At 42.6% G+C, this 26,228-nt stretch overlaps 1 protein-coding gene across 2 annotated transcripts in view; it reads left to right on the top strand.

Moving 5' to 3' along the window:
- Nucleotides 1–26,228, top strand: part of LOC141333810 (copine-8) — a 187,040-nt gene that overhangs the window by 81,154 nt on the left and 79,658 nt on the right. The window contains exons 6-7 of one of the 2 annotated variants that reach the window (XM_073838952.1): nt 4,474–4,491; nt 8,710–8,786. The exons of the other annotated variant lie outside the window; for it this stretch is intronic. Of the exons in view, the coding sequence (XP_073695053.1) occupies nt 4,474–4,491; nt 8,710–8,786 (95 nt within the window). The remainder of the gene's footprint in view (nt 1–4,473; nt 4,492–8,709; nt 8,787–26,228) is intronic. 2 annotated transcript variants of the gene reach the window in all.

Genomic DNA, 26,228 nt, shown 5'->3' with positions numbered 1-26,228 from the left:
CGTGCAACACAATACATCTTCAAAGTCTGAAGCTTTATCGTCCGAAGCATGGCGAAGAAGCCTAGAGGACGCAGTGTCTCGTTCCCTATTCTCAGGGAACTAGGGTTACATACGTAACCTGAGACGTTCCCTTCCGAAGGGAACTCTCACTGCGTCCTCTAGAGGGCGCTTTTGGGGAACGGTATACCAACACTGCCATGCTGAGGGGAGTGCATGCTAAGCCAGCGAGCACTAAGCAACAATTCTGAGAGGAATTGCCCCTACTAGGACGTGGTGACGGCTGTCAAAACGTTACCCCTCCCGGCCAGAGGCCTGACCTGTTACCCACTTACCAGACTGGGTAGAACCCAGGGCACAGCTCAGGCTTGGAATTATAGTAATTCCTTCTGAGGGAAACGGCTAAGCTTTGATGGAAACTTAGACTTGTCAGAACCAGAAACTACCGCAACATAGGGCCTAGTTCCCTCAGGAACTGGCTCCCATATGAGGGCAGAAACCTGTCCTGGGTCCGTTCAAAGGGCCACTAGTAGTGGCGCGCCCTAATAGTGGATGGTCAGCAGACATCAGCTAAGATATCAAAGGAGTCGAACCCAGGGAACCGGGGTTGTGAGCCGACTCCAATAGATGGGAACAAGGCAAAACGTGTGACCCATACCAAAAAGGGATTTAAAAGAGGAACCCAAACTTGGTGGGAACCTACCAACACGTGGATTTTATAGAAGTGCCCCAGGTGTGTGTGCACTTACCACACTTGTGGTTTTAACTGGAAGACGCCCAGGCATAGCGTGGGACGCTTACCGACATGATCGGATTTAAGGAGAGTGTTTTCCCAGAGGGTTTCACTATCAGCTCCATGCCGTCTGAAGAGACGGAAAGGGGATAACCCTGAAGGTGAGGGGATTGCCACACTAACCCTCCCCTGGACAGAAGCTCGCAAGCTATCTGTCAACAGAGAAGAACATGGAGCTGAGACCATCCTGCAATAGTGGACGACAGTGGAGGACAAAAATCCTGACCCTGATCCACAGGGAGAATCGCTTCTCCAGAAGGGGGCACTGCTGTCTTTTTAGGGAACCCTTAATGAAAAGGGGAAGCGTGCACAGCCCGGTCCACGCGACCTGTATGAAGGTCTGGCAATCTCACGAAGGTGGGTTGGCGCTCATAGAAGACCCTTCCCAGAAGGGGAGCTGCACAACCGAACAGGAGCGAATGCTCTCACTGTTACCCTTCATAGAGGGGAGCATACATCCAGAATAAAGGCTGGAGAGTAGAAACCTGAAGCATGAAGGTCAAGCTCCTACCCTGGGAAACAGGGAGGAGAACTTGGCCACCAAGGAGTGGTGCTCTTATAAGTGAACCCTGGAAAGGGGGCACGCCAACATCCTTGTAGCAGGTCCATAACTCTCAAAGGTCTGTCCCTGGTAGATTCCTACCCTCAGGAGGGAGGAAGCATTCAGTCCTGGGAAGTTGCTCTGAAGGAAACCCTGAATTAGGGGAGCTCAGGTCCGTTCCAGCAATCCTGCGCACAGGGAGGAACGTGAGCTCTTAACCTTAACAAACCCATTCCTCAGAAGGGGGAGCACTCAGTCCTGGGAAGTTGCTCTGAAGGAAACCCTGGATTAGGGGAGCTCAGGTCCGTTCCAGCAATCCTGCGCACAGGGAGGAACGTGAGCTCTTAACCTTAACAAACCCATTCCTCAGAAAGGGGAGCACTGTTTGCCTTGAAAGTTTCTGGGAAGCTCCGAAATGAATAAGGGCAGCTTCCTAGTTCAGACACTTCGTAAACCTTTCCTCAGAAAGGGAAGTGGAACTAGGCCTGGGGAGCGAGAATCGATCCTAAAGTGACGGCTTTCTAAGGTGTTAAACACCGAAGGATGCTCAAACCCTCTGTAGGGGAGACATTCGACAGCCTGGGTGTAGATCCTACATCAAGTGCTGCTTCAGCCCTCAGGCTTAGAATGAGGCGACTTGAAGAGAGTCTCAAAGTAGCGCTCAGATAAAAACCCCTTTCCTCAGAAAGGGGAGCGCACACCGAGAATCAAGACCCCAGCTGGAAAGCGTGTCACCAGGTGGTGCTCAAATAAAAAGCCTTTTCCGCAGAAAAGGGAGCAACCAAACCTGCTCCGAGTCCGCAGCGAGCACTCCGGACTGCTGGTACTCCTATGTAAGTGAACACCTGTCTCAACAGGTGTAGACACTCAGTTTCCATAGAAACCGTATTTAGGAGAGGACACGAAGCGGATCCTCGCACGCAGGCCGTCTGCAACAGAGTTAAACATACTAGTGCAATCTTAAATATAAATATCTTAAGATGCTTACCTAGGGAGAAAGGAAAAATTTCCTTTTGCTCGTTTAACCACTGAAGGGAGAAGCCCGATTGTGCTGGAACGAGTGTTGTGTAGACGGACACCACCATACAACCGGAAGGGAGGGGTGCTCCGTTGAGATGTTTCCACATTCCTTTTCTGAGGGAAAAACACAACACGCAACCCAAACCCTGCAGGCAACACGCCTATCCAGCCATAAGGGGGGCGTAACTAGGGAGTTATGCTCCTGTCTCAACAGGACATAAGTCTACACTAGGCCTGCAAAGGACAGCATAAACATACCAAGGGCAAACCTAAGAAAAACTTAGGGAGCTTACCTTGAAGAGGACAGAGGTCCTATGTGTAATATATGCTGTAAGGGTTGATTTACCGCACAGCCTGTGGAGTGGAGAGGGCAAACACTGCCGTAACCTTAATCCATAGGATCAGAGGGGGCGTCTGCCGTAGACTCGTCGTATTTCTTCTGTGAATAGAGAAAAACATACACAGGTCTGAGACAGTATGAAGTTCCTTCACGTAAAAAATGGATCATACTCACCCATTTAAAAGCATCCTGTTTCATAGAAAGAGGCGGGGTTTTTTTTTTTTTTTTTTCAGAGACCGCCTGATTCCAGACCGTCCGAAAATTAGGGTTCTATACAGGTAGAACCCCCAAAGGACATCATGGGTCCGGGGAGTGCAGGAAGCTTAAATGGAGACAGGGGAATTAATATGGCGACCCGACTGGACCGAGGGAAGGAGAGGTATTACTCTGACCCCTGCGAGAATTTTGTCTCGCTTGGATGACTTCCCTGAAATCCTGTCTGTCACCTCTCGATCCGCGTCGCCTCCTAGACCTGCTCGCAGGCGGGGGAGGAGCGCGGGATGCAACACTAGCCTTCTGCACCTACCTCCGTTCCTCAGAAGGAGGCGGAGCAGGACCCCTGTGGTGTTCGGGCTAATACCTGGACCTTCGAGGGATAAAGGATTTTTCAGCAGATCGGCTGGGTAGGCTTGGAGCACTGCCATGGTGTGCAGTGCACCCACCGCCTGACCTGCTGCTGCATACGCTCTGCCGTTCAGCAGGGCCGGAGAAGGCAGAGAGGGAGTCTTGAGAGAGAAAGCCCGCCCTGTGGAGAGATAGCATCTCTTCCACAAGGGGCGTCCTCTCATAGCCGTGGTCGCGCAAACCCTCGATACTAGCATAGTTCGCAATGGACGAACTATGAATGCGCGCCGCGTACGGCTTTTTCCAGACCCTCTCGATTTCAGTATGAAGATCGGGAAGGAATGGGAGACTCACCAGAGCTGGATGGTTATGGCCTGAAAAGATATCGCTCGTCAAGGCGACCCCGCGGCGCTATCTTTCTAGCCCGCTTCCACAGCAGGACAAGCCTGGCCGTGGTGCGGTCCATAACCTCTGGCAGCTCTTCGTATGCAGGGCAGGAAGGTAGAGAGGATTCAGCCTCAGCGTCTTCATCCATCTCTAGCATTTCCTGCTCTTCTTGGGTGGAACCCAAAAGAGCACTTGCTCCTGGATCTGATGACGTCAGCGATAACGCACCATCATCAGCTAGGAGCCTGTCGTCGTCTCCGGCTGGCGAGAGAGAGAGACCCCTCTCAAGATCGTCAGCCAGTTCCACTTGCGAGCCCCACGAGCTCAGTTTCCTCCGTGCCTCGGCAACGGCAGGACCCGAACCGCGAGGGGCAAGTGGACGCTCATCTTTCCTCAGAAAGAGAGACAGACGAGACCGGAGCTTCTTCATAGAGAAGCGCTCATAATGTATACACAATGCCCCCTCAAGGACATCGCGTGTGTGCTCTTAGCCCAAACAGAATATCGCAAGGATCATGTGTGTCATCAGGTGTCAAATAACGCGGACACGGATGAACACACCGTTTAAACGACTTGCTAGTGCTTGCCATGATAGTAGTTCAAAGAAAGGATTCTTACCGTTTCTTCCCATGCACATCCAAACCGGGAAAGCTGAAGACAGCGAAGATGTATTGTGTTGCACGGGCGCCTCTTTATGTTATGGTCGCCCGGTAGTGACGCAACGGCAGCGACTGACGCGCCGCGGTGACGTCATACGCTGGCGCCGGCCATTTCATGTAGTTTTTCTATGCATTCTTCAGACTCGAGGCACGCTGCAGCGTTCCCCAAAAGCGCCCTCTAGAGGACGCAGTGAGAGTTCCCTTCGGAAGGGAACTGGTTATCCTAGTTGTGTGTCCCTTCTCAATATGTCCTTCTCTTTTGTTTTTCAGGTATGATGTTGACTCCAAAAGCACCAACCTTTCAAAACACGTAAGTCTCAGAAACTGCTCCATGTTTTCTTTTAGACTATAAACGCTAACCCTGTTAACCTCCTCTAGGCTATTATGAAGGTTAAGATGCCATCATACATAGTCGCCCATCTCAGAGTGCTTCTAATCAGCAGGTCTGTTTATATGAGAATAAAGAGGCAAATATGGGTTAACAGAGACATGTGATTAGAGAAGCTCTCACAGAGAAGGTAGCATGATTGAAGCTGTGTTTTGGTGCTCAAGCGGGTCCCTGAGGTGTCATTTTACACACTGATGATGGGTTTAGAGTAAAAGATGCAAATTCACTTCAGTGGTCCCATCTGTGCTCGTCATGGAATGTGGCCGTAATCATTCTATGTCTTTCATGCTCCAATCAAACAACCAATCAACCCAAAATATCTTTACTATGCCTGACGTTAACTGTCAGTTCAGCCATCTATCCATCGTCCATCCATCCATCCATCCATCCATCCATCCATCCATCCATCCATTCATTGTTACCTCCTGCCCATGAACTGCATGGAAAAAAATTAACTGTCGATCAGTTAATTGATCCATTCATTCATTTACTTTTGCTGAAGTTCTTTAAAGAAACTTCAAAGAATCCTCTTCTTGTAGAAAGATTGTTTTATTCTGTAGTATTCTGTTTTTGGAGATTAAAAAATTCTTGATTTAATATTGGTTTTTTAGATCAGAGTAGTAATCTTCTACACGCGAGAAACATCTATTTTTAGTTTTAATTTTCTAAAATTTTGGTTCCAATCGGAATTGGAGTCTAGGATTTTTGGTAATTCCTTGGCATTTACAAGGCAAACTAACAAAAGTCATAGGTAGTAGTAGGTAGGTAGTAGTGAAACTGAGGTCATTTAATACTAGTTAAATGGATATTTCACCCAAAACTGAAAATTTGATGTTAGTTACTTCAGTAGAACACAAACAATTTTTTTAACTCAAACCGTTGTAGTCTGTCAGTCATATAATGGCAGTCAATGGGACCTACGGCTTTTCTACTGACAAAGTCACCTACATCTTGGATGCCTTGGGGGTAAGCAGATAAACATCAATGTTACATTTTTGGGTGAACTATCCCTTTAAGTCATCATTTATGGCATAGGACACTATGTAAATCCATCAATGTGGCAAAGTGGAACTGTTTAACCAAACACATCATGGTATTTACTAAACCACCTGCCAACAACACCATTGATCTAAACAAGCTGTACACTTCTTTGTAAGTCTGCCATATCCCAGGCAGCGCTCCCAAGCATCTGTACTGCGATTGCTTCCTGCCGCGAGCATGTGGGCACACTAGCTGTAAAGAGATAAACTGATCTCTCCACACATCATGCACAAGAGTAATTGAAAACACCCTCAGTGACTCCAGTGAGCACACAGGTTCCATCCCTGAAAATTACCACCTCGAAATGATCTAACAAATCAGGCACAGTCCCTCCCAGTGTATTACTCACTCCCTCAGTTACCCAGAAATCAATATTACTCTCTTCCCCTCTGACTTGGAAAGACAAACACTGCTAGTCCAATCCCGAAGGGAATTCTGCATAAAACCATTATAGGATGTGTTGAAAGGCAAAGAGCGACTACATCCTTAGGTGAAAATTAAGAGAAGAGGCAGCAGGGAGAAAACCACACATGCAGAGACAGAAAGAAGCAGCGAGAGATAGATAGAGAAAGAAAGAAAGAGGAAGAGAAGGAGGCCTTCATAGAGTTTATAGAGAACAAAGATATTTTATTCATATTCATTTTTATGAATACAAATTGAGAGTGTAGTCGCCAGCAGTAATTAGACAAGCGGTAGAACAAATGCTCATGGGAATGTCTGTGTCAGTGAAAATGAAGCATTTCATAAATAACCGAGGATGAACTCAGAGAGCATAACCTAGTGTCTAAATTAGTGACAGTCACATAGGAGGAAAAAAAGTTTACTTGTCCAAGAAACACAATAATCACACTTACTTTCCATATAATAAAAGAATATAGAATGCAAGCTGGCACAAAAGTGTCGTAAAAATATGAACACTGTTGGGTTTTGTGGCCCTGGAGAATTTTTGACATGGCTTGAAATTTGTGCTTTTTTCAGAATCTTAAAAACATAAAGACTGTACATTGCGTGAATTTCATACAGATTACTTTGTCACATAATATTTGTATTCGATAAGACTTTAAGAAGATTTAAAAGAAGAGATTTCCATAGATATATTTCTTATGTCTGTGTGTCAAGTATTTGCTGAGTTTCAGTTCATTTTAGTGACACGTTTCATTAGGATATTCGTAGAGACTTCGGACAAATGAAAGTTCACCCTGTTTATTTTCTTTATTTTACAAAAGCACAACATTTTGTTAATGTAGTGAGTGTAGACCCTTTCAAATGATGTATTATATTTTTGTGTCCAATCAAGAATGACAAAGCAGTTAAAGTTCTTTTTGAGATTTGTCTTCTGTCACATGGTAACCTTTGTATGAGGATCAGACTGAAACTATTTCCCTCTGCCATTATCACTTAATTGCATTTGCATTCTCATATCCAAAATTGCTGTCACATTTAACAAGACATGTGAGAACTAATGCAACATTAATGTCAAACATGACAAACATGAGTACTTTTTCACACCATTGAGACTAGGATTTGCCCAATAAGTTTAGTTAATTTTGACTAAGTATCATATTTTATTATTTAACAATGATCTAGCTAGACTTATTGTCTGTAAAATGATGAAATACTTTTGTTTACCCTATCAGCTTGGCATCACAGGAAGTGCACTTTTTTATTGGCTTGAGTCATGGGGATGCTTCTAGGTTTGCTGAAGGGAAGACTCAGAATTACATGAAGTAATCACTGGGATGCCTCAGGGTTCAGTGACTGGCCCTCTTCTCTTGTCAATATACACAACTTTTCAATCAGCAGAGGGTGTATTCAATTAAATTCAATTAAATTAAAAATAAATTAAATTAAATTGCATTTTATAGATAAGCATACAATTTGCATTACCTGCCCTACCATACCTATTTGTTTATTCTGAAAAAAAAAGAAGAAAACTCCCTCTTTATTACAACACAATTATGTTTTTGAGAAATATAAACACACCTGCTACGGCAAAGCAATTTGCTTCATTTTCATTATTATTCTCTAGATGTCTTATTTTCGTTTTCTCATGTTTCCTTTGATCATTCTCGCTCCACTGCACTTTCCATTAATGCACATTTTTATTAATACAGAATAAGTTAAATGAAGATCATTTATCAGAGGGGTGACAACTTTTCCACATGGTGTGTTAGCAGTTTCAGCCTTTAATATAGCATGGTTTTTGATTGTATTTTAGCTTTCATAAACCTTTTTGAAGCTTGACTGCCATAGTCATCATTCCCTTTCATTATATTAAAATAAATAGAATTTCTTTAAACTCTTTTAAAGCAATTGTACATAGATATTTAAACCTAAATACACAAAACAACATACAGTTGCTTGATTGGGTTTTAAATTTAAATAAATCTTAAGAGATAAATCTTAATGCTACATCACACAGTGACATTCTAGAAAATTATGTGCTTCCAACTATATGCCAATGGTCTGGGAGGGCAATTTTCTGCTTCAGCATAGCAATGCCTTAGTGAGCAAAGCCAGGACCATAAAGAAAAGATTGACTGAATCCACTGTGAAAGAACTTAAACCAGCCTGCACCAATCCCAAATCTGAACTCCATTGACTACCTTAGGGATGAATTGGAACACTGACTGCAAGCCAGACCCCATCGCCACAAAACAAATTCTCACAGTCTTGTTCCAACACCTCATGGAAAGCTTTCCCAGTTAGGGAACGTCAACTCTTTATAAATGCCTATGATTTTGAAATTTAAAGCTGAACAAGCACACAAGGTTGTGAGGTTTTGGTGTCCACATATTTTTGTCCATAGTGTACTGTAGTTAAATCAAAGCTTATCTTTGCTTTTACCCAGTGATTTCGGATGTAGAAGTAGAAGAAATCTCATATATACTATAAATAGACAACTGGAAATACTGACCTTTCATCTTGCCATGTTAAAAATTGCCACCCAGTCCTCTTTAATGTTCTTTCTTATTGCAGGATTTCCTTGGCCAGGCATGTTGTACATTGGGAGAGGTGGTGGGTTCGTTGGGCAGTCGTATGGAGAAACCTCTTGGGTAAGAACTACACTATTTGGTTTGTTTTTCCGTCTGTGATAGATCATTGGTTTTCAATTGGGTGGTCGATTCAAGGCTTGTTGCCTGTTTAAGTGCTCCTGATCGAGATGGAGCATCCTCAAACTCAGCAAACTCAAGAAAAACAATTTACTTACTGCTTAAAATATTTAAGTAGCCACAAAGGATCCAACAACACTAATAAACCAGTGAGAGGCAGCAGTGCACTAATATGTTGGTAAAGTGCAAAATAACAACAGAAGAAGAAGAAAATAAATGTTTTTGAGTTGGAGCAATTCTTAATAGACTTTTCACTCATTTCCTCCATGTCTGGAGTTATCTTTCACTAATTTCCCAAAGTCAAAGTTTTTAGTGCAATCGGTTTCCTCACTTTTTCTAAGTAAGGTCAACTGATTACATTTTACAGTTAAATATAAACATGTTTAACTCTGGAACTAGGCTGGCTCTGACATGATACCAGAGAAAGCCAAAGTTTTGTTCAAATTAAGCTCTAGCTTCAATTTTTACTGGTGATTTACTTTACTTTTGAATTGATGAACATTTACACTGAGTGGAGAGTTTATGAAGTACATTCACAACAATATGCCTCTTAGTGATTGTTAGAGAGAATCTGGAGAAATTCCACATTGATCTGATTATGTATCTGATTTTGTAACTAAAAGTTAATGACTGTACACTTCAGTTTTATGTTGAAGTCATGAACTAATTATAAAAAATGGTACACCCAAGTACTGGAATAACATGATCAGGTTAACCACAGTTAGACAGTTGAGTAAGCAACCGAGAGTAAGCAAGCGTCACCTACTAGATGTTGCTAAAACTTGGCAGCCACAAACATGCCACGAAAGTAGAGCACTGAGAAAGAACATCACCCAAATTCTTTTTTCTTTCTATTCTGTTTCACTGTACAACAGAACGCACACAGGAGAGCCAGCTGACAATGTTGATTGTTCTCCATGTGTTTTTCTTAGTCATTTTGATTTTATGAGTCTCCCTGAGATCTTGTGTCACTGTGAAATCGTTCCTGCAATCAATAAGTGTGTGGTTTCGTCATCTGGTTGAATCATCTAGTGTGCACTTTCAGAAAATCATAAAAATCGGTTGAAACTGTCTTCATGTCTGTGGTCTCCAATGGTTTTAAAATCGATTAAGACTTAAAAATCTTCCAGTGTGTCCAAGGCCTTAGTCGAACATTCTCTTTTGGACTTCCTTGTTGGTTAGAAAAGACTGCAAAATGGACCTGATTTTCTGCTCATAGTCAAGTCAAGGTTATTTATATAGCGCTTTTTCAATACAGATTGTGTCAAAGCAGCTATACAGTTTTAAACAGGAAAAAAGTGTGTCAAAGGAACCAAAACTCCATCGGTGACAGGAATGGAGAAAAAAAAAAACAATGAGAAACCAGGAGATGAGATCCTCAGTTCCCTTCCAGGAACTCGAGCCGCGTCATGGAACGCTATGGGGAACGCCATTGGCGGGCAGCACTCTGAATCATGTCTACAACCAATGAGACGACGGGAGTGACGTCACAGGCGCGGTGACGTCAGCGACCAGGAAGTATAAAGCACGTGTGTTTGAAGCCGGCGGCAGCTTTTGTCATTCAGCGAGAGCGCTCTGTGTCTGTCTGTCTTTACATATTGCTGTTTTTTGTGCCAATTTGCACACCTTTATTTTGAGCAATATGTCAACCAAAGGGGGAAAGAAAGTTTAAGAAACTAAGGCGGTACAGCAGCCACATAGACAGTGTGTTCCTCCCTGCCAACGCTTCATTGTTGGTGGGGATACACACAGTCTATGCATGGTCTGCTTGGGTGCGGAGCACGCACAGTCAGCCCTCGAAAAGGCTGACTGTCCACAGTGTGAGCGTCTTCCACTGCGGGTGCTCCGTTCCTGGAAGGCTCTCTTCGAGGAGGGAGCCTTCGCTAGCATTCCTCCTACTCGTGGGGATCGCAGCTCGATCTACTAGAGGGGATGGAGACGGGTGATCCCCTATCTCCTTCCTTACCTGGTGGATCAGTAAACCTCCTACTGGATAAGGAAGCCCGCAATGCGAGGAGGTTGATGTGGAGAACGTTGTCAAAAGTATACCGCCCCCCCCCCCGTGTGCCTCAGTATGATGAGCTGTTGGATGTGCTGACTAATGCAGCAGCTAAATAAAATATGAGCCGCAGAAAAGCAAACTTTATGCGGACTAAGTCAGCATTTCCAAAATGGAGCTTTCTGTTCTTCCCCGATCTTCACACTGAACTGTCTAGATAATGGGAAAAACTAGAAAGAAAAGATGATGCCGCGGGTTGAACAGACGCTAGCCAGCTATCTGTCACCCAGCCTGGCATCATCCTTCAAAGCTCCGTCTTTGCTCTCCAGGCCGCCTAAATAACTAATCAGGCTTGATGGGCAAAATGTACACGTGTCGGGGTTGCTGGACGGGAGCATGAAACCCCAGCCGTGTACCAGCTCCTCACATAAGAGGCTCATAATAGGAGCATTGCAGCCCGTTTCCCTCCGGTGACACCTAGAGGGCGGGATTAGCAACACTCCTGACCGGGGGCTTCAAAGACTAAGCCCGATCCGAGGGTCGTGCTTTGGTCTAAGAGGTCCTCGGCTAAACGGCCCCGATTCTTGTACCACAGGGCCGATGAGGGCAGCCCCTCTCGAGGGGGCTTGCGTCGCCAAGCCCCCTCGGGGCCCTCAGGAGATCTGTCAGCTAACCCTGCCAGTGTTACAGGGCGCGGCAATCTCCCGCGAACGTCAAATTCTAGTCACTCCGCCCGGAAACGTAGCGGACCTAGAAAGTTCGCAACCGCTACGGGGGTCTTAAGAGCAACTATTCAGGTGCATCCTGCCAGTTCGCTGCTACAGGTCCCCGAATCAGTTCCTCAAATAAATCCAAAAGCCAGCCTCGAGAGGCTGATTTCCTTAATAGAATTTTTGGCAGCGTGGAAACTACTGCCAAATATTTCTATGTGGGTCCTGCGCACTGTAGAGAAAGGTTATTGCATTCAATTCGGCGCCAAGCGCCACCTTTCAGCGAGGTATTTCCAGCTCTGGTGAGCCCCGAGCAGGGACTGGTAATGGAACAGGAAGTAGAAACTCTCCTGAGGAAGGAGGCCATCGAGGTGGTCCCTCCTCAGTACAGAGAGTCTGGGTTCTACAGCCAGTACTTCATTGTTCCCAAGAAGGATGGAGGGCTTCGGCCCATTTTAGATCTCAGGCAGTTGAACCGCTCAGTCAAAAAACTGAAGTTCAAAATGCTGACTGTCAAACAGGTCGTGTCTCAGATCAAGTCCGAGGACTGGTTTGTCACGATAGATCTAAAAGACGCATACTTTCACGTCTCCATCCTTCCACAACACAGGAAGTTTCTCAGGTTCGCTTTCAGGGGCAAAGCTCACCAATACAGAGTGCTTTCTTTCGGCCTAGCCCTCTCATCCCGAACTTTTACAAAGTGTGTGGATGCTGCTCTGGCTCCTCTGCGACTACAGGGCATCCACACACTCGACTGGCTGATCCTGGCCAGCTCGGTACAGCTAGCGGTTCAACATCGAGGTGTTGTTCTTGCTCACATAAAAGAATTGGGGTTGAGATTCAACACCAAGAAGAGTGTGCTCTCTCCACTACAGAAGACCACTTATCTAGGTGTAATCAGGGATTCGACCACGATGCAGGCACGAATGTCACCTGCTCGGATCGAGTCGATCCTTACTGCAGTAAATGCGGTCAAGCTAGGCCTGTCACTCACTGTCAAACAGTTCCAAGTACTGTTAGGTCTTATGGCAGCAGCATCCAACGTGTTACCTTTTGGTCTGCTGTACATGAGACCACTGCAGTGGTGGCTCAAAACCAGGGGATTCTCCCCGAGGGGAAACCCATTCCACAAGATCAAGGTCACGCGGCACTGCCTACGTGCCTTGGCCATGTGGAGAAAACCCTGGTTCCTCTCTCAGGGTCCGGTTCTGGGAGCTCCTTGTCGCCGCGTCACGCTAGCGACAGATACATCCCTTACCGGATGGGGAGCGGTCATGAGTGGCCGCTCAGCCCAAGGTCTATGGAGCGATCACCATCTCTCCTGGCACATAAAACTGCCTAGAGATGTTGGCCGTATTCCAGGCCCTGAAGAGTTTCCTTCCAGACCTGAGAAACCGTTACGTGCTGGAGACAGCACTGCGGTGGTTTATTATATAAATCGTCAAGGAGGTATCCGCTTACGCCCCTTATACAAGCTGGCGTACCGGATTCTCCTATGGTCTCAAGGAAAAACCTTTCTCCCTGAGAGCAGTCCAATATCTCTGGACGTGGGAGCGGACGTCCTGTCGAGGCAGGGGCCGAGGCCCGGGGAATAGATGCTTCACCCAGAAGGGCTGAAGCAGATTTGGAGAGTGTTTGGCCAGGTTCAAGTGGACCTCTTTGCGACTCAAGAGACATCGCAATGTCCCCTCTGGTACTCTCTAGTGTCTCCAGCTCCTGCGGGACTGCCGAGGCCTTGTCTGTACGCCCTTTCCCCGATCGCTCTGCTCCTGGGAGTTCTGGAATAAGTGTGACCCCTGAGGGGGCACATCTCATAGAAGCCAGTCTCTCAACCAAGGTTGCTGAGACTATCCTTCACTCCAGAGCTCCCCCTATGAGGAAACCCTATGACCTTAAGAGGAAGTGGTCTGCTGCATGGTGTAACCAGCACTAGTTTGACCCAGCTCACTGCCCGAATGGTACAGTACTGGAGTCTCTGCAGTCTCACCGTCCACAGGGCTAACCCACTCCACCCTGTTGGTCTGTTAGTGGGTAGAGTCCCCTTAGTCATACGTTTTCCTCCACGGTCGGGAAATCAAGGCTTCATCAGGAAGTAATGAAGCATGGAGAATTCTTATCCAGACTCAGTTGGACCTCTTGCGACTCGAGAGATATCGCAATGTTCCCTCTGGTTCTCCTTAGTGCCTCCAATTCCGCTCGGACTGGACGCCATAGTACAGACGTGGCCGAGACTTCGTCCGTGCGTATTTCCCCCGATCGTCCTCCATTCTTGGAGCACGACCAAAATTGGAAGTATAACTGCATGTGTCCAGTGTGAGCACTGGGCACATACGGCCACAAAAGCATGTGGCATAAACAGGGCTATCAGTAGATGGATCATAGATTTCTACTACTTTCAAGTCCTCTGGTCTCCCAGCTCCATGGGGAGTCAAGACTCACTCCTCCTGAGGCTGTCTGCCTCTAAAAGCTCTGATGGCATGTGTCCCTAGCCAGGACATCTGCAGTGCTGCGGGTTGGTCCTCGCCCCTGACGTTCGTCAGGTTTTATGAACTCGACCTCAGGGCCGCTCCAGGCTCCTTCGTCCTCCCGACTTAGCGAGGCTAAGTCCAAGAGAGTCAGCCACCTCCTTAGCCAGGAGGAGACTTCTCAAGGCGCATTCTTTTTGTTAAAAGAAGAGAAGTCGTTCTTCACCACATCCTCCTCGTGTGCCTGAGGGCCGAGGAGTATTTCTGCATCCTCGTGAGCCTGAGGGCCGAGGATCATACAGCCCTCTTGTCCGTGGAATACTAGACAATGGCTTATTCGGTCCCTCTTGTTCTGGCTCTTCCCAGACAAAGGACTAAGACTCCTCGTACGCCCGAGGGCCGAGGAGTACCTCTCGCACTGGCTGGCGACCAGGCAGAGGTCTACTACTGTCCTCGTGTGCCTGAGGGCCGAGGATCATACAGCCCTCTTGTCCGTAGGAATACTAGACAATGGCTTATTCCCCTCGTGTCCTGGCAGGAATACCAGGCCGAGTTACCGCAGTGTCTTAGCAGGTAAGTATTCTAGATGCTGTTTCCTTCATGGTCTGGCAGGAAACCAGACGAAGGACTAAGACTCCTCGTGTTCCCGAGGGCCGAGGAGTACCTCTCGCACTGGCTGGCGACCAGGCAGAGGTCCACTACTGTCCTCGTGTGCCTGAGGGCCGAGGATCATACAGCCCTCTTGTCCGTGCAATACTAGACAATGGCTTATTCGGTCCCTCTTGTTCTGGCGGAACCCCAGACAAAGGACTAAGACTCCTCGTGCGCCCGAGGGCCGAGGAGTACCTCTCGCACTGGCTGGCGACCAGGCAGGGGTCCACTGATATCCTCGTGTGCCTGAGGGCCGAGGATCATACAGCCCTCTTGTCCGTGGAATACTAGACAATGGCTTATTCCCCTCGTGTTCTGGCAAGGCTACCAGACCGAGTGTATTTCGGTCCCTCTGGTTCTGGCTTCTCCCAGACCAAGGACTAAGACTCCTTGTGTGCCTGAGGGCCGAGGAGTGCCTCTTGCGCTGGCTGGCTACCAGGCAGAGGCCCATTACTGTCTTCCTCGTGTGCCCGAGGGCCGAGGATTACAGTGCCCTCTTGTCTGCGGAATGCTAGACAATGGCTTATTCCCCTCGTGTCCTGGCAGGAGTACCAGGCCAAGCTCTTGAGTCCCTCTTGTTCTAGCGGAACCCCAGACAAAGGACTACCTTCTCCTCGTGAGCCTGAGGGCCGAGGAGCACTCTTGAGGTCGAGTGCACTGTCCTCGTGGGCCTGAGGGCCGAGGACTACTTATACCATCTTGTCCGTGGAATACTAGACAATGGTTATTGCGGTCCCTCTTGTTCTGGCTACTCCCAGACAAAGGACTAAGACTCCTCGTGCGCCTGAGGGCCGAGGAGTACCTCTCGCTCTGGCTGGCGACCAGACAGAGGTTGACTACCATTCCTCGTGTGCCCGAGGGCCGAGGATTACAGGGCCTTCTTGTCCGCGGAATGCTAGACAAGGGCTCTTTTCTTTTTCACCCTGGTTGAGCAGACACTGCGCAGGGTTTGGAAATTATGGGGGCGTTGGTAGTCTCATTCCCCATAGCGTTCCATGACGCGGCTCGAGTTCCCGGAAGGGAACGTCTCAGGTTACGTATGTAACCCTAGTTCCCTGAGGGAACGAGACGGCGCGTCTCGGACCATAATTCCCGCACCCTGCGGCGCTCGCTTCATTCCTAAAGAGCTGCCGCCGGCTTCAAACGCACGTGCTTTATACTTCCTGGTCGCTGACGTCACCGCGCCTGTGACGTCACTCCCGTCGTCTCATTGGTTGTAGACATGATTCAGAGTGCTGCCCGCCAATGGCGTTCCCCATAGCGTTCCATGACGCGGCGTCTCGTTCCCTCAGGGAACTAGGGTTACATACGTAACCTGAGACGTTCTCCTCTGGCCAGACGAAACCAGCAGTTTCATTCGAGGCTGCAACAAAGCCAGATTGATAGTCAAAAGTCTGTAGGCTACACTATTTAATATGATATGGTGACATGTTTCTTTTTTTATAGGCAAACTGACTTATTTATTCAAATATATACATGTCACAGTGTTTTCTGTCGCTCAACAAAACTTGTATGAAGGAATATGAATTATAGTATGTGATCCGAAACTGAATTAGAGCAACAAGCCGTCAGGTTTTTTCAGCTTATTTTTACTGTTAAATTCAAACAGGCTAGTCATTTAATTTTTTTTTTGAGCATGTGTTTTTCTTCTCATACTGTTTGGATGTGTTTTGTTTTGTTTTTGACTGCTTGTCTTGACCTTTTTTTTTTCTTTCTGGTTAACCAGAAAAGTGTTTTTTGAGAAACTGCTGTTGCCAGCTAATCTGAAACCGTTTTGATATTTGATGCAGTTTAAGCTTAAAATTTTAAATAATGGCAGAATGCTGTGTACATTAAAGGACAGTTCAGATGTTATGCTTTGTACATTGCCAGAAAACACAGTACATATGTTGCTTTGCAGAATGTATATGATGAAAGGAATTCTGGGAAATCATCAGAGGATTATAGCTGAGCAAACTGACACTGTATGAAGTTTGTGTGTTTAGTTGAGGGTATAAAGTTCACATCAACTAATGAGCTGCTGCTCCCTATTGCTGCTCTTTAGTCTGACTCCGCTCATTAAAGTCTTTATTCCACCTCTTCTGCAAAAACAAACCTTTGAGCTTCCTGTATCCTTCCCATTGAGGTCGTATTGTCACTCTGCACCTGATTTTTCATCCTGAGAGATAGTCCATTTAGGTTCCGGTTTGAGTCTAAGTTATTGTTACCTCGGCTGTTTCTCTTGAAGGGAGGTAAAGGCCTGCCTCACATACATTGCTCTGTGCTTCGGTTATCAAAGCAGGCTCATTAGATTGTCAGTGGGAGTTCAGTGTCTAGCTGCGTGTGGGGGTCCCTGCACTGTTGCTCCATTAGCTAAGCAGAGCCGAACACCAGCACGCTCATTACATGCAGCTAAAGACAGTCCACTGCTGCTGTTCAAGAAAATGAATAACAAGGTGATTTGGAGTTTGTACATCCCTGCTGTTTGGAGTTGATACTTGTAGCTTTGGATGTATTTACAAGTAATAATATATGCTGACCACCTGTTGAAGCAAGACAAGTGGTGAAGCCAGAGAGGAGAATACCTAGTTAATGAAAAAACTGTCCATTTAGAGAACATTATGTGAAGCGTTAGTGTTTTAGCATGCAAAGAAATGTAGAAAATTACACTGTAACAAGGACATGTTAAAATAAAGTGTAAACCATAAAAATAATAACAATAAGGTATCATTTGTTATTATACTTAATGTTGTAACTAACATGAACAATACATTTATTACACTATTTATTAACTTTTGTTAATGTTAGTTAATAATAATACAGTTTTTCATTGTTCATGTCGGTTCACAGTGCATTAACTGTAATAATGCTGAAATTAACACTAACTAAGATTAATGAACGCTGTAGAAGTATTGTTCATTTAATGTAGTTAACTAATGTTAACTAATGAATCTTATTGTAAAGTGTCACCACAAAAACTTTATATACTTAAATGTTGTGTTAATATTAATTCATGTCCACACAGCCATACAAAGGACTAGCGGTTTGGAGAATATATGGCTGTTATTAAATTATTCTCATTAACCCCCTGGGGTCGACAAACGCGTATACGCGTTTTGTGGCAGTTTCCCAAAAGGAACTTCAATTACTCTGTCATTTCTGATTGTACAGATAAAAGCAGTACATCAATCAAATCTGGAAAGGGTCTAGTTCTGCCATGAAACTCTAGATGACGCAGACTGACGGATTGTTAACGTAACTGATGATATCAAAGAGTTATCATGACTCGGCACAAGCTGATTGGTTCATGTTGCAAATGCAACCAATGAGCTTGCAGCTTGCAGCTATTAAAACGGCTGGTAGCTTTCACTTGGGTTCCTCTGGAACCCTCCACCTTCCCCAGCTCCACCTCTATATATCTGTTATGGGTTATTTTATGCTATTTATGCAGCAGCAGTATGTCTTAAATACTCACAGTACCATATTGCCGTATACTTTGGCAGTAGCAAGTTCTGTACTTTCTTGCAGCCGCAGCAGCAATAATCTATAAATACAGCAATAGCCAACAGCAGCAGATCTATTCAGCCAAGACGAAATACATTATCATTGTCATATTCATCTTTTCTGAGAGTTGTCATAACAGAAATAATATTATTACTTTATTATTATTAATATTATTATACTTTTTTGCATAATTTCACAGATTTGTGTCCAAATGTTAATTAGATGTTGAAAATATAATGTTCACCCAAAAATTACAATTCTGTCAGTATGTATTCACACTGACAAACTACACAATTTGAGCTATTTTGGGTGTGTTCACACTTGTCATGTCTGGTTCGATTAAAACTAATTCTAATGCTCATCTGAGTAAGTGTGAACGCTGCCATCCTAACCCTGCTGTGCACCACTAAAAAGATTGGTCTTGGTCCGCTTCCAAAACAACTCTGGTGTGGCTCGAATGAAATATGAACGCAACATGGACCAAATACTTCTAAAAGAACCAAAAACAGGAAGTAATGACAAGATGCGGTGCTATGCAATATGATTTCGGCGTAAATAAAACAAAAATGAGCAGAGGGCAAACGAGGAGGTAAATGGCCTTTTATAAGCCATTTGTCAGTTTGCAGGTGATAGGTGCTTGGTCCAGTAGACGGCATTAGGTGTATTCGACTTAAATAAGCTTTACGCTTAATAATCGAACGCACCTTCGTCTGGCCAGAGGAGAACTGGTCCCCCGACTGAGCCTGGTTTCTCCCAAGGTTTTTTTCTCCATTTCTGTCACCTGTGGAGTTTTGGTTCCTTGCCGCTGTCACCTCTGGCTTGCTTAGTTGGGGACACTTTCCAGGGATATCGTATACTATTTGAACTGAACTGACGATGATATCACTGAATTCATTGATGAACTGCCTTTAACTGAAAATTGATTGTTTACAATAATGCGTTACTTACACACTATTGTTCTGTTTAAATACTTTGCAGTTGCTTTGAAACAATCTGTATTGTTAAAAGCGCTATATAAATAAAGGTGACTTAACTTGACCTTTTCTTTTTGTTTGAAGTGTTCGTTGAGTTCCGTCACAAAATATACATCACTCAACCTGACCAATCAGGTTGTGAACATATCACTATGCCTTTAGGTTCGCTATCTTTAGGTTCGCTGTCAAAAATGCCAGTGTGAACACTAAGCGGACCAGGACCAAATGTATCATATTCTATTTGGTCTGGACCAAGTGGACCAAATGAACCAAATGAACCGAACTACAAGTGTGAACACACCCTTAAATGTTGGTAAAACTATTGTTTGTTAGTAATATTTCAGATGCATATACAGTCAAACCGGAATTTATTCGGACTCCTTCAGCATTTCTTACATTATCACAGTTTATTCGCTATAGTTTAGAATATGATGAAGTTAGAGTTTAGCTGTCAAAACAAATTCATCTTGATAATCACAAAATGAATTGCAGTCAAACCAAAATGTATTCAAACACCTTCAAAATTTCTCACTTTATCATAGTTTATTCACTATAAATTTATTCACTACTAAAATGGTAATAAAATATGACAAGAATCAAGAGTTAAACTGTTTCAGAATAAATTCATCTTGATAATGTCAAATGATAACTTTGACCTGACCATGTTTTGTTACTTTACTCTATAAAGAATTTTTGGGTATAATATGTCACAAATTACATTATTTTGCTATCCTCACTTACATAAATAAACTACAGTAGCCTGTATTCCTGTACCCACTAGTTAAAAAAAAAAATCACAAATTATATCTGGTGTCTGAATCATATTTGGTTTGACTGTATTTAAGGTTAATATTTACCATTGTTTGGTAAAATATTAAGCCCAAACACAAAATTCTCCCTTGCACCTATTCCTATTGAGATGAATAGATTATACTTTGCAAGTATAATATATTCATCTCAATAGGAATAGGTGCAAGGGAGAATTTTGTGTTTGGGCTTCATATTTTCCCTTTCAAGTTGTTCACACACAGTGACCTACGAAAGCTGCTTGATGTGAAAGTAAATTCTGCATGGCTACACTATTGACAATGCAGAATGGACTATTTTTGCTTGTGAAATGCTTTCAAAATTTTGCTGTGTGACCTCACCTTTACGACTTTGTCCAAATAAGAATCCTAAATGATCAATACTAACAGTGATACTTACCTCAGCAAACTTGACTTGAGTTGAATAGCTGTACTATAATGACAAGGGTTACAAAAGCTGTTTTGGAGGCATTAAATCATGGCAAAACCCCACACCTGTGCCTGAGGCCTGACAGGGGGACCTTTAACAACCCTAATGACTGTTAATTACAGCTAATTACACAGTTCAATCACCCCGCCAATCGCGTTTGGGAGACGCTGCATGAAGGGAAAAAATGTTGCTATTTCGAGCGCTGTTAGTGGAGTGCTTGGGTTTGTGTCTTGTGAGATGCGTTATTTTGTTCTTAATGTCTTCTTGAATAGTCTGTTGAATGACTTCAGAGTTATTCTGTACATCAGTCTAAGAGAGAATAATGCATTTGCACCTATGTGTGTGTGGGAGGCAAGTGTTTTCAGAGAACGCAGTGCAATCTGACGTGATATAAGCAAGTAATATATATCGATATAAGCACTATCGCTTATATCATGTCAGATTGCACTGTCAGGCTGATCAGTACCCCAACGCGAAGCGTTTCAGAATGAGAAAACTACAGACGGATCGGTTGGAATAGATGAAGCTGAAAATGCACCATAAAATGACTTCTGTGTCATTAATGACAACTGAAGTTATGAGAACTCTCCACTGAATTCAAGTGCTTTTTTCTCAACACCCATGCTGAAGTGGGCTCATTAAAGTCCAATGGACCATGCCACCCAGTGACTCACTGTGAACGCTTTTCACTAGAAAGGCAATATGTTGTTTGGCTTTTTTGATATCGATACAAATGCTGTTACCACTGCAAATAGCTTCAACTTCATACTCAGGTTTGTTGTAAAGGGATAGAGATTTGAAGTTCTTTTACTTTTGGACAGTGTTGGGAAAAGTTACTTTCAAAAGTAATGCATTACAATATTCCATTAATCTCTTTAAAAAGTAACTAATTATGTTACTTAGTTACTTTTTTATGAAAAGTAATGCATTACTTTTTCTAAATATGGGCAGTGCTTGCTTGAAAAAGTTCTATTTTTGATAAATGTAAAAGCCCTTTCACACCAAAAACATGAGGCTGTAAGAAAAGAAAATTAATGTCTGTACAGTAGAATGCAAAAGAAAAAAGTTCATACTCTTCAGCAATAAAAAACGAATAACAAATGTTAGTTTATTTTGAGTAATTTTTGCTTATTAGTATGGTTGAATTGGATCATCAAAGGTCAGCAGCAAAGGCACAGGTTAATAAAATGGGATTAAATACAGGATATTTATATTATTTAATATTTAATTATTATTTAATAGGAATACTAAATCTGCTTTTTTGTGAGTGAGACGAATTAATGCATGATCACATTTATTCTAGAACTAAAGTAACATCTTACTCTCGATTTCTCTCAACCTGGGGACAGGAGAGCTTTCAATCAATAAATGGGAAAAAAATGTAACTGGCGTTAATTATTTGAAAGAGTAGCTCAGATATGTTCTTGCAAATTAAAAAGTAATGCGTTACTTTACTAATTACTTGAAAAAAGTAATCTTATATATTTTAGTCAAAATTATTGTGCTCTCATTCTATTCCGGTCTGTTTGAGGCACATATACACTATAAACGCAGACATTCTCTCAATAAAGTCTAACAGATGCTCGCTTGCTGTCAGGACAAGATGGAAATACATGACTTTCTAACATTTACAGATAAGGATAAAACCATATTGTAAGTTATGCACAGAGAAAAATATGTTTTAAATGCATTAAACAGCACACACCTCTGACATGAGGGCAAGCCGCTTTAAAGTGTATGCTGAGTTATTCTGAAGCACTTAATATGTACTTTTTTATATAGCACTTATAATACATACAATACAGATTAATTCACTTATATAGAACTTAATTGAGCACATGCCATGTTTAGGACATTTTGCCCACAGGTGTGTGTAATCACAATGAGAGAGTGATTAAATTAAAATTCTTTGATATCCATAAAGTTTATTTAACATTTTTTTATTGTTTTATATCAGTTATAAAGGTTTAACAAAACAAAACAGCTAAAAAGTTTCTTTACTACAAGAAAATGCCAAGTTCTATAATGAACCTCTAGATGGCGCAGGCTGATGGGTCGTTAACGCAAACTGTTGATATTCACAGTGTTAAACTACTTAGCACAAGCTGATACTGATACTTACTGCTTTTCATTTAAATGGCTGGAAACCCTCCACCTCCCCAGCTCCACCTGTATAGATCTGCTACCTACTATTTATGCTACTTGTGCATCAGCAGTACTCATAATACTCATAATACTGTATCGGCGTATGTATTGGCAGTAGTAAGTTCCTGTACTTGCTTCGCAGCAGCAATTTAGCAGCTGCAGTGTCATTGTCACTTTTATTACCATGCTAAAATCTTCCGAGAGTTATCATGACAGAACTATTTATTACTATAAGAAGTGGCAAGTCAGTATAATTTCAACATATTTTCTAAAAGTAATGTTTAATAGCCAAAATTGCAGTGAATAACTACACTACCCACAATGCTGAAGAGAAATCCACCAGAGAACTTTTACTAAAAATTTCAGATACACATTAGCCGCCCTCCTCAATGAAGTATGTGAATGAACCAACTTCAAATATATTGAATTTTACACTTACAATGAATTATTGGAAATAGTTTGGTATTGTTATATCACAGTGCTTTGTAGGTTAAGTAGTTTATTTGCTCAGTAGTACCTAGTTAATAATGTTATAATTCCTCTTAGAACTGGCTTGATTAAAGGCTTTAGAAATATCTTAATAGAACAGTTTAATATTTCCTTTACAATATGTAATTGATGTAAACAAGTTTTCAAATGTGCTCTATCATCACTTAACGCAGTAAGAGTGAGGGTCGGCACAAGATTACTACATTAAAACTTTAATTGTTTTATTAGCTTATTATTATAGCTCAGTTGCAAGGTAACAAAACTTTTTGAGTAACGAGAACATATTTTTAAAAAGACTACTAATTATGATGCAGCAAATAAGCAACCTACTTTGTAATTCATAAGGGGTTAGACATCTAGAAATACAGGTTGCAGTGTGCATAAGTTGACCCCACAAAATGGAAGACATGATGTGTGAGAAACCCTGTAGTCACCATGACAACCCCAACCTGTGCAACTGAGGGACCCAGCAGAGATATCTAATAAACAGGACTAAGATGTCATCTCTCACATATTTCAGGAATCATTTAGATTTGTTGATTTGTTGATTTGATTTTTGGCATAGTGGACCTTGGTCATCATGAAAAGTTCATTTGTATGCATTTGCAAGCATTGCCACTTTAAACTTAAGATATACAGTTTTAAAATCTGGCTCTTTTGCACCAATTGTCAAATACATCGAAATTTCACATAAACTCAGTTGGTTAATACTGGGGGTTAAGTCAGGACTCTGGCTGGGCCACTGCAAAACATAAATGTTTTGTCTGCTAACCATTTCTTCACCACTTATGCTGTGTGTTTTGGGTGGTTGCCGTGCTGAAATGTCCACTGGTGCACAAGGTCAAGTTTCTCTGCAGACTGCCTGATGTTGTTGTTGAGAATTTGGATGTATTGCTTCTTTTTCATGGTGCCGTTTACTGTGATTAGGTTCCATAGTCCTCTGGCTGAAAACAGCCACAAAGCATAAGGATCCCACCACCATGTTGGACAGTGGGGATGGTGTTCTTAGGGTTGAAGGTCTCCTTTTTTACACCAAATGAAGGCTACATCATCGTGGCCAAACAATTCAATTTGTGTTTCATCTGACCATAAAACAGAAGACCAGAAGTCTTCTTCTTTGTCCAGATGATGATTTGCAAAGGCCAAGCTGGCTTTTGTGTGCCTTATCTGGAGAAGTGGTGTCCTCTTTGGTCTGTGTCCATGGAACCCAGCGGTGTGCAGTGTCTGTTGGACTGTCTGCTTTGAGATGTTGCCACCAGCAGAGCCCAGATTCATCAGAATGGCCTTGGTGGTTATCCTTGGATTCTTTTTTTACCTCTCTCACTATCCTCATGGCCAGCACAGGTGTCACTTTTGGCTTCCAACCACACCCTCTGAGATTTTTTACAGTGCAGAAAGTCTTGTATTTTTTATAATACTTTTCACTGTAGCCACTGGAACTTCAAAACATTTAGATACAGTCTTATAGCCCTTTCCTGACTTCCTGACAAACCAACAGCAGAGAGCTTCTGTTTTTCACCTGTTGAGTTGATCAAAACAGCTGTTCCCAATGAATCAGGGTAATTATGATGCTTTAGAACAGCTCTGACTATTTGGAATGGTATAGAACATTGGATTTTCCCATAGATTGTGACAGTCTGCAAAGGGTATGAATAATTTTGGACATGCCACTTTTTGTTCAAATGTAAATAAAAGCTGAGAAATATTTTTTTTCTACAATGATGTCTCTTGTACATCGTAGATGTTTGTTAACGTAAACAGCTGCGTAGATGTGTATCTGTATATATAAATCTGTGAAATGGTGTCTCTTGTACATGGCTACAACACACAATTAAAGCAACTCAACCAAGCCTCGTCCCCTCTTATTTTTTTTTGCATATGCCTTGGGCTGAAATTATTTAAATATAGGATATTGTGCATATTGTGTGTGTATCTTTCTGGCAAAAAAAAAAAAAAAAAACTGTAATCAAGGCATTTAAGGAAATTTAGAAAAATGTGTAACTTTAACTTTAATGTACAAACAGCAACAGCACTAAAGTTGAAAATGTGAAAAAAGCATAATAGGACACCTTTAATATATTGGTTTATTATTTTCTATAATTATGCTTATTATTATATAATTAGAATAAAGTGACTTAAACTTCATATATTTCAAGATTCTGCTAAACTGCTTTTAGATTTTCTTTACAAGAATTTTGAGATTTTTAGATTAAGATTTCTAGATTTCTATCAGCATTAATCAGTTGGACACATTTCTCAATATTTATGTCACTTTTTCAATACTTATCACACGGCGAGGACATCAGTCTATGTGGGCTAAACTGTGGATCAGTTATCATTGATTTGGCACAAAATGCATTCATTGACATCTGTCAGATTACATTAATTCTTTTATCATTTCAACACAAACACCACCAAAACGTTATGTGCTAAACAAGCTAAATTGCACGTGTACATACTGTTTTCAGAACTGTTAAACTTAAGTTCAAAACCTAGCACAAAAATTTCTACAGTAATATAATATAGAAAATTATTCTGAATGTAAAAAAATCAAATACCATCAAAGCTGTTGCATGTAGTCGAACATTTTCACAAGTGTTACAGTTTTTCACTTTCATTACCATCTATAAAAAAAAAGGAAAACTTCGGAATAATTTTGTAGTGTAATGTAAACATGGACCATGTAACATATATGGCAATGATTTATAAACAGTAGAGAGTATCATTCCTGTTTTGTAAAGACATTTGACAAAAGAAAACATTGTATAATGCTACCTGTTGTTAGTTTTTTTTTTCTGAGTGATGAAGTGTGTTTGTTATGTAAGAATGACTTGATTTGAGGCATTAATGAAGTGTTTTGGTAGCTTGAGTACATTTTGAATGTGAAATGAACTGCTGTGTCAAGTTGAAAGACGGTTAGGAGAACTGTATGAAGAGTTTTGAAAAAGTGACTTTAGAATTGAGAAATGTGTCCTAGCGATTGAAAAAACTGTGACGGTAAATTATCAAATTTCACTTACTGTCGAAAGTAATATGAGTTACATAGAAAACATTACTGTTTTGGTGTCTGGAAATGCCTTACTAGCAGTTCATAAGACAAAAAGGCTGGGAAACACACAATTCTGTGCTCCTATACAGTAAATATTTAAACATTCACCAAGGATCTTCGTCAGTGTCTTGGTTTCTTAGCAACTGAGATGTGTGATGAACTATGTGACAAACAACATTGTTCT

Source organism: Garra rufa, chromosome 4 (genome assembly GCF_049309525.1).
Source record: "Garra rufa chromosome 4, GarRuf1.0, whole genome shotgun sequence".
In the NCBI taxonomy this organism is placed as follows: Eukaryota; Metazoa; Chordata; class Actinopteri; order Cypriniformes; family Cyprinidae; genus Garra; species Garra rufa.
The sequence above is the reverse complement of the archived record's forward strand: the minus strand, read 5'-3'. Positions and strand labels throughout refer to the sequence as shown.